Source organism: Solanum tuberosum, unplaced genomic scaffold (assembly GCF_000226075.1).
Source record: "Solanum tuberosum cultivar DM 1-3 516 R44 unplaced genomic scaffold, SolTub_3.0 scf00038, whole genome shotgun sequence".
In the NCBI taxonomy this organism is placed as follows: domain Eukaryota; kingdom Viridiplantae; phylum Streptophyta; class Magnoliopsida; order Solanales; family Solanaceae; genus Solanum; species Solanum tuberosum.
In genome coordinates, this window is record NW_006238966.1 from 58,624 (window position 1) to 68,101 (window position 9,478).

General features: G+C 40.6%; 1 protein-coding gene across 1 annotated transcript; it reads right to left on the reverse strand.

Moving 5' to 3' along the window:
• Nucleotides 1-338: 338 nt before the first annotated feature.
• LOC107059814 (uncharacterized) lies at nucleotides 339-1,250 on the reverse strand. The gene is made up of 2 exons (XM_015306822.1): nucleotides 1,019-1,250; nucleotides 339-916 (listed from the first exon to the last, which is right to left on the reverse strand). Exons 1-2 carry the CDS (start codon nucleotides 1,248-1,250, stop codon nucleotides 339-341), a joined length of 810 nt encoding a protein of 269 aa, XP_015162308.1.
• Between the last annotated feature and the right edge of the window lie 8,228 nt (nucleotides 1,251-9,478).

Consider the following 9,478-nt stretch of genomic DNA (forward strand, 5'->3'; position numbering starts at 1 on the left):
GTTGTTGGATATTCAAACCTGCAAAAGAAGAAAAGTAGGACCAGGTCCTGTTAGCAAATTCTGATTGCCGGAACACATGGGCCAAAGTCTCTTGGGAGGGATTGGTGCAACACCAGCATCTCGAAGGTCCCTCCACTCCCCATCTTCAAATTCTATCATCCACCGGAATTTTAAATTTCCACAATCTCCACATTAAGAAATTAATCTTGAAAGGCATTCCTTTCACCCATAAACCCCCGAGAATTTGGCTGGGTTGTTCTTTATGCCTAACATACTCCCAAGCCGATTTAACAGAGAATTTTCCATTTGAAGCAAGCATCCAAGTAGGTTTATCAGTGTCATTCCCTTCCCTTGGTGGTCTGATTTTTCTTTGATGAAGTTAGCCACTTCAGTTGGAAAAATCTCTTGCATAAGTTGCTCATCCCATTCTCCTTCCTTTTTATATCTTTAACTTGTTGATATCTCTCATCCCATTCATAGCTTTTCTCACTTGTAGAATATAGATCCCCTAATCCTGTCCAGTTATCATACCATAGATGAGCCGATCCATTTTTGGTTTGCCACCAAATTTGGTGCTCTATATGATCTCTAGCCTGCAACATTTTCTTCCATACCTGCGATCCACAATATCCTGCCTTCCACATTACTACATTCTGATTTTCCTTTTTACAATACTTGTTGAAAAGGAATTGACTCCATACTGTCCTTTGCGTCCTGAAGTTCCACCATAATTTACAGAATAGAGCCATTGACACATCATGCATCATTCTAAATCCCAATCCTCCTTCCGCTTGTGGTAAACACAGCTTGTTCCAGCTTGTCCAATGTCGACCTTTACCACCTATGCAACTACTCCAAAAAAATTGTGCCATCATCTTTTGTATTGTATTCATTACGTTGCTTGGTGGATTCATCACTGACAAGCAATGGACAGGAATGCTTTGCAATACATGTTTAATTAAAATTGCTCTTCCTCCAAAGGACAACAACTTCCCTTTCCAAGCCTATAATTTGGTACTGATTCTGTTAATCATCTGCTGATAATATTCCTTCTGCTTCCTCCTATAAAAGATAGGGCATCCTAAATATGTAAAAGGGAATTCTTTTCTCAGTATACCCATTGTAACTTCAGCTACCACCACATCCCCATGTGACACATTATGATGCAAATAAATTGCACTTTTCTCCTTATTAATTTTTTGACCTGATATCTTCTCATATTTCTCTAATACTTCATTCACCATTTGCATTGTACGCACTTCAGCCGTACACATAATAATCATGTCATCCGCAAAGGCTAAATGATTTTTTAGGGCTTCCTCTTGACATTCCGAAACGTTTAAAACCTTTCTTCAATACTAAAGCAGTCAGAGCTCTTGACATTACTTCTGCAGCTAATATAAACAACGTTGGTGATAGAGGATCTCCTTGTTTCAAGCCTCTAGACGATTGAAAAAAACCTTTTGGCTGCCCATTTAGTAAAATGGAGTACCAATTGTTTCCAATCAATCTATAGACTATATCAATTAATCGTTCCCCGAATCCCATTCTTCTTAAGACCTTTGTAAGATACAACCATTCCACCCTATCATATGCCTTCATCATGTCCAACTTGATTACCAAGTTTGGAGGTTTTCCCCTTTTTCTAATTTCGATAATGATTTCCTGCACTAGCAAAACATTTTCAGCTATGCTTCTCCCCTTAACAAACCCTGCATGTTCTGGAGAAATAATCAGTGGCAACACCCCTTTGATCCCTTCATGAATAATTCTTGAAAATATTTTATTCACAAAATTACTCAAGGAGATGGGCCTCATATCTGAAAAAGTATTAACTACCAGTTTCTTTGGTAATAGGACTATGTTTGTGTGCATTATGAATTGTGGTAGTTCAGCTCCCACAAAAAAAGCTTTTACCATTTTGCATAAATCCTCTCCCACTATTTCCCATGAGTCTTGATAAAATGCTCCTGTCATTCCATCTGGGCCTCTAACACTGTGTCTGTTAAGACCCATCACCGCTGCTTTTGCTTCTTCATTACTTGGACTTCTCTGAATATCCTCATTCTGTTCATCAGTGATTACCCGTGGTACTTCATTCACCATATCAAAGTCTGTTATTTCCTCTCCTTTAGTGAATTGACTTTTATAAAAGTCCTCTACCAACCTTGCTATTTGGTCTTGTTGTTCAACCCATTCCCCTTCTTCATTTTGGATTCTTTTGATTCTGAGTCTACTCCTTCTTCCTTTAACTATGGTATGAAATAACTTTGTATTTCTCTCACCATATTTGAACCATTCAAATCCTGCCTTCTGTTTCCAAAATTCTTCTTCCCTCTGTAGCTGTGTGTACAACTCTGCTTGAGCTTTCTGCAATCTACTTCTGTTCTCGCCGGACGGTGTATCCTCAAATTGTGTTTCAAGAACTTTGATAGTATCTTCCAGCGTGGCAATTTCTAGAAAGATATTGCCAAAGGTTTCTTTACTCCATTGTGCCAGCGCTCTCTTAACTTTCTTTAACTTATAGTGAAATAAGCTAAAAGGATTCCCTTCAAATTCCGCTTTCCAATTTTGTACCACTACTTCCTTAAACGACTCCTCCTTTAGCCAGAAGTTTAGGAACCTGAATGGTTTTACCACCCTCTCGTTGCCACTACTGCATTTTAGTAGCAAAGGAGAATGATCTGATCCACTTCTGGTTAAATGCTCCACCTCAATCTTTGGGAATATATTATTCACTTCATCATTGCATAATATTCTGTCCAACCTTTTGAATATGCAATTTTCTGCCGTTCGACCATTCCACCATGTAAATTTACTTCCTATAAATCCCTGATCCTCAAGATTACAAACATTAATACAGTGATTGAAGTCTTGAGTTTCCTCAGTTAAGATTGGTAAGCCACCTGATTTCTCCTCCTCATTTGTAATGGTATTAAAATCTCCCCCAATCACCCAAGGCAGTGGTACTGTCTCCACAATATCTCCTAGTGCTTCCTATAATTGTAATCTTTCTACCATAGTACATTTAGCATACACCAGAGTTACTAGTACTTCCATCCCTTGAGCGTGATGTAGTACCTTTAAAGTAATTTGTTGCTCTAAATCTGATACTACCTCATACTCAACATCTGCTTCCATGAATGCCCATATTTTTCCATTTATATTTGAAACTGCATGTTGCATTCCTAGTCTTTGTCGATACCGCTCCAACTTTTGAATATCTTGAAATGGTTCCATAATTCCAATTAGACAGAACTGATACCTCTTAGGCAATTTGATCAACCTAGTAAATGCTTTTTGAGTATTCACTGATCTAATATTCCAAATTAAAGCATTCATTGAGATTTGGTTGATTTTGATACTGTACTCCTTGTTTGTCTTGTGGTTGTCTGGAATTGCCTTTCTCCAGTGCCTTTTCTCTTTTGTTTTCCATGTATTTTGTTTATAGTCTCAACTTGTGTAAGCAATAAGTTCCCTTCAATTGCCATTCTGTTCACTATCTCCTTTAAGTCTTCTGTGTCCATATTATCTTTTTCTCCATTACTAACGATCTTCTGGTTATCCACTTGAAGTGGATTTGCTTCTTCCACCACTATCAATGAGCCTTTATACTCCTCATGTATGTTCTCCGACTTCTCCCTTTTCTTCAATTCTGCCTCTTCCTCTTGTTGAATGAATTGTTGTTCATTGTTCCCCTTCTCCTGGTTTACTTCATTACTTGAGCTAGTACTCATACATGTCTTCTCATGTTTCTCTTCCTCTCTTTGTGTTACCTTCGCTGGAGTGGTTGAGAATGCACGTTGTACCCATTCTTTAGTGTTCATTTCTTTTGCCTGATCTTCTTCCTGTTCTGCTTCTTTGTAATTCTCCCTCTCTACCTCCCTCAGTACCTCAAAAGAGTTGTTGCTTTTCCTTGCATCTAATTCTTTGTCATTGATTTCCCCTATAACATGTCCATACCTATCCTTTTTGAATTTTCTTTTTCTTGTCAACCATTGATAGTTTTGGCTGATTCCCTCTACTTTACCACTGGCTAGTATCTTTCTTTGAGTCGCATTTGCACCTTCTCCTGATTCGGTTCTTTGTTCCTGCTTGTCCCCTTCATGAAGCTCTGGATGGATATTCCAACAATTATTCTCATCGTGACCCTGCAGGCAGCACTCGCTACAATACATAGGCATATGATCATACTGGATTTTGATCCATTTAGATTTGATTTCCCCTAAAATATCATCTTCTTCATTAATTTTTACCCTTTGCGGCAACTTAGCAACCAGATCTACCTCCACTTTCACCTTTGCACAGCTTGGTCTTGTTTGATTTCTAGTCGCCATATCTACCGTGAGAGGTTTTCCTACTGCTGATGCAAATGAAAAAATTGCTTCCTTGGCAAAACAATTCGGTGGAAGATCTAGCATTGAGATCCAAGCCACTCCAATTGTTGTTTCCACGTCTGGTTCAAACCATGGATCCCACTTCAATGTGCGCATTTGCCAGTACTTCTCCTTCGCTTTGACATAATATGCAAATGTTGATAACAATAGTACATAATCTTCCAATAGTGATAATCTAATCAGAATGTGCCTAGAATCCAGAACTCCAATTGTGCTTTCTCCTTTGATTCCACAATGCTTTGGGAGTGTCTTCCTTAATTCTCCTATCTCCGGCTTTTCGTAGGAAAATTTCCCGATAATCGCGTACTGTAAGTTTTCCTGGATTATCAAATTCCTTACTTCAGACGATTTCCACGTTACATTTGGTTCCCCTTGCACAATTGTCACTAGTTTGGGCGGGATTTTACTTCCTGTGTAATTCTGAATCTTGGGTTTTAGCATGTTGACATAGTTTATACCAGTTGTTAATGGATTAGGGTTGTTGGGTATTCCATTAGGCAGTAATGGTGGGAATTCCTCCGATAATAGCTGCCCACCGGAGGTGGTGTCCATCAGCCTGAGGCGGCCAAGCTTTGGATTGAGGTTTCTAGGGTCTCCTACTAAGACAAAGTTAACTATAGTTCAAAATCGTCAAAATACCCCTTAAACTTTTATTGCTTTTACCCAAGGCTGGGTTTTGCTTCCATGAAATAGGAAGGATAAAAAAGTTAAAGGTATATACACCATGGTGGTGAACCACCACACCCTTCTTCTATACATTAATACAACTGCAGCCACTATAAATCCCTAAAAATCTTCCAGCATAATAGGAGAAAATTGAACTCAAGGATTTATAACCATCCATGAGTTCTTGACAAATATATACAAAATTCTCCACCCAAAACCTGTGATTCAGCCTCCCTTTTTGGTGCTAATCTACAATATAAGTCATGATTAATCTAATGTTAGCAATTAATCACATTAAGGACCTCGAAAAACAGTAGCTAAACACTTGATGGAAAGTAGGCCAATACAACCCTTACACAAATGGTGAACCACCACACCCTTCTTCTATACATTAATACAACTGCAGCCACTATAAATCCCTAAAAATCTTCCAGCATAATAGGAGAAAATTGAACTCAAGGATTTATAACCATCCATGAGTTCTTGACAAATATATACAAAATTCTCCACCCAAAACCTGTATTTAAAGAGAGGCAAAAATGGGCAGTATCCTTACCTTAGTTTCTGGAAATGTATCCTCTAAACTTGTACTTCAAGAACTGAAACTTTCCTTCAAACCTTTACTTGAAAAAGGGGACAATATTCAAGAACCGTAAGGTGTTTTAGGGCTGCTGTGTTGATCTAAGAAAGACCAAGAGAGAAACTTAATAAATCTGAAATTTTTCAAGTTAAAAATGAAGCAAAAGATCTGATCTTTATCCCTTTAAAAAGAAGGTGCATTGGCCGACTTTCTTGGCCAATTTTGGGCCATATATTGTCAAGTAGGTGACCCACCTACCTGGCCTTTTAACTTGGGCCTTTGTGACTTCAACACTTGTTGGGCCTTGCTGCCAATTATCGCTCTATTCTTGTCAATTTGGGCCATAATTAATGTAAGTAGGTGATCCACCTACTTGGACATTTCACTTGGGCCTTTTTTGGACTCAAGAATATTGGGCCTTGGCTGTCCATTTCCCCTTATTCTTCTAATCAACTAGGGCCAGATTAATTCAAGTAGGTGGTAGTGTACTTGGCCCAATAACATGGTCAAAAGAGTCTTAGTAGGTGATGCACCTACTTGGTCCTTTGGGATGGTCAATAGTCAAAGTGGTGATGCACCTACTTGGTCCTTTAGGATGGTCAATAAGTCAAAGTAGGTGATGCACCTACTTGGTCCTTTGGGCTGGTCAATAAGTCAAAGTAGGTGATGCACCTACTTGTCACCTACTAGCTTAGTAAAGTCAAGCAATCACCTAAATATTTTATTCCATTTCTAGACCTTAATACCTTTAACTTAACTTAAAACTTATATACACTATGTCAATTTAAACTTTGGACTCGAATACCATCTTATTATCTCAAGTTTAAATACTTCCCTCGATTTCAACTTAATTGGGTCACATTAAAATCTACAGACAGTTCACTTTAAACCTATTCTATTGTCACTAGTCGCATATGAAACTGAGTCCATAACTATACCACAAGGTAATTTGTAAGCGTCATATAAATAAAGCTAGTACACGTAGAATATGGGGTGTTACAGTCAACCTCCATTCATCCTAACAGCTAGAATGGCAGGTTTCTCACCATCCCATCCGAAAACAAAAAGACTTTACCCTCAAAGTCAATGAAGAAAATAGAGCAGGGCTATGAGAAGAGGTCATACCTGCGGCGCTCTAGGCGCCGGTAGTCGGATCAGCATTGGCACAGTTATCAACGGGTGCACTCTCAGAAACCAGCGCAGTGTCAGGCTGGCTACCGCCCATCGAGACAGGTACTCTGCTACCAAAAGCTCCAACGAACACTGCATCTCGCTGTTGTTGTTCAAGTTCTTCTTTTTCTCTAGCTTCCTTCCTTGATGCCATGCAGGCTTTCTTGTGTTGCCTTCTTTCCTCTTTGGACATGTCAGTCGATAGCTCATCATCAGATTCTCCATCTATTCTCTTTCTCTTGCCAGATTTGCTTGTAGGGAGTTCCCCACAGATATCGTCAAGAGACTGAGTAGTAGGTTGCACATCGAATATCTTCATTAATGACTCTAGCATGACTGGAGTGGGCACCTGTACCGTATTTTCAGCCAGTTTAGCAACTTGGGTTGCATCTCAGCCAACTGCGTCTTGAACTCTTCATTATTGCTTGATCCGGCAGCCTGCAGCTGTGTTTGGACATGGGCCTCCAAGCCATCCATCCTGTTCTTCAAAACAGCAAGCTCCTTCCGCATTTCATCTTTTATACTTTTTTCCACGGCTAACATATCGCGCTCTATGAGCTGAGGCATCCGGTGGACAATTTGGTCGACCAAAGTTCTGGTCTGTCACTGATCTGCAACCAAGATTTCAAGGAAAGTGGTGGGAAGAGTGATATATGTACCTGTAGCCTGGGAGTCTAAAGTTGGTGGCGGAGATGGTGCTCCTGAAGTTGGTTGTGAAGGCTCACCCTGCTCAGTTTGACATGCAACCTATGGGATGACCAATGGTGTGTGAGGTACGATCGCTAATGGTCTCACCGCTCCTGATTTTCTCCTAAAAAGAGGATTGTTGACATCTTGAATTTTGGAAGCTGCAGTTATCCTGGATGCGTCAACTGGTTTATTCACAAACCTGCTCGGTCATTCAACGCTCCATCTCGCATCTCCGTGGAGATTATCCGACCTGCATTCACAAGGTAACCGACCATGAGGCAGGCAACCAATGATGCTAATGATGGAGACAATGTATTATCATTTGTTGTGGGTCGCAGCTGAGCTCGAACTATTGACCACCAGACTTTGGCCAGAAAGGTGAGGGATGCCTTTGTAATCGGCACATGTGGATTAGACACCCAAGCTACTACCTCTCTTTCTATGGCAATGTAACCGGCAATCCAACGCATGATGCGCTCTCGCAAAGAAGAGTCGTCCATCTCCGATTCACTCTTGACAACGTGGTGTTTACCCTTAAATAGTCTTACATAAGCTGGTGTCGTATACTCGGGGACATGTAGAATCCTATAATAGTTTCCTCAGAGATGTTCACAATCTTACCCCGCACAGTGATTGTATTCAAAGGAGCCAACGTGGCTGCAAGTGTCTTCTGTGCTGGCTTTGTTGTTTTTAGTTTCCACAGCAATGTTCATTAGGGTGGCGGTGTAGATAGCATAGAACTCTCAAGGTAGATGGCCGGTGTATTCCCCAGGAGCATTGTTCATCCATTCAAACTGATGAATCTAAAAAAGTTTGTAGATCTCTAGAAATACCTGGATGTCTGCCATTGCTACCCTAGTATCGGGCATTAGTGGTCTCTTTCTAAATCCCCCTGACTTGTTCACAATTCCCTTTTCGAAGAACTCCTCTGACCTGTTCACCGTCCACATAGATTTGAAAAAATAAATCATTTGTTGTCTCACCACTGGGTCAAATTCGTGGAGGTGAACATACTGAACCATTGTATCATCTGGAGTCACCTCATCATCCTCTTCTGTTGCATTTGCTTCTATCTGAGCTCTAGCTTCAGCTTGTGGTCCTACTGCGAGTGAAGATGTGGTTTCATCTTCTTGAGAGCCACTTTCAAACTCTACACTACCTCCCAAAACCATTATCCAATTGGCTTCCTGAACCATCATCCGATTTACTTCCCGATTCCTCCCCGCTACCGAAACTACTACCTCCCTCTTCAGACTAGGGAGAAGTGTCTTGTAGAATTTCCCTCCTTGTCTGTGCTCTAGTAGCCCAAGGTGAGTGATCTTCAATGGTGGTGTTTATTTGCACCTCGAAACTACTAGACTCGGAGTCGTTATGACCTTCTGATTGAGAAGTAGTGGGGGAAGAATGTTTGGTTGCGTTCTTTCTTCGGGGAGCCATAGTACCTGAGAATTTCAAAACTCATTAGTTACGCAAATCAATAAAATGACACACTATCGGGTACTCAGACTTCCCCTGTGTAAGTACAACGTGAAACCTTGCCTTAAGAATGTCGTCACCCTATCTATCATTGGGAAGGGCCATAGAATCAAAATACGAAACAGGAATATATATAAAAAAGTAAATTGTACAAAATAAGTAAACTATACGGGGGCTCACATGGGCCTTGGTAGGTACCACGGTCCGTGAAGACCCTCGTAAACAACAGTTAGAGGCATTACTGTGTGGGACATTGGACTGGAGTGGATCACAGACGGTTTCACGGTTCATGAAGTGAACCACGGTCCGTGAAGACTGTCGTGATCATACCCAGTGAGCTCCTCTTTGGCCAAGTGTGGTCCACGAGTGGTTTCACGACCCGTAGTTGATCCCACGGTCCGTGAAGCCCATCGTGGACTTACAGTTGGCCCTTTTTCAGTGGTCTTCTCCTATGACAAACACTTATGCCTAATGTTACCCAATTGTAGCACAATTAAGA

Excerpts from the sequence above, each read along its gene's own strand:
- LOC107059814 (XM_015306822.1), bottom strand. The coding sequence starts at position 1,250 with ATGCAAATGGTGAATGAAGTATTAGAGAAATATGAGAAGATATCAGGT. Across the intron at positions 917-1,018 it reads GCAGATGATTAACAGAATCA|TGATGAATCCACCAAGCAAC; the intron begins GTACCAAATTAT and ends ATTGCTTGTCAG.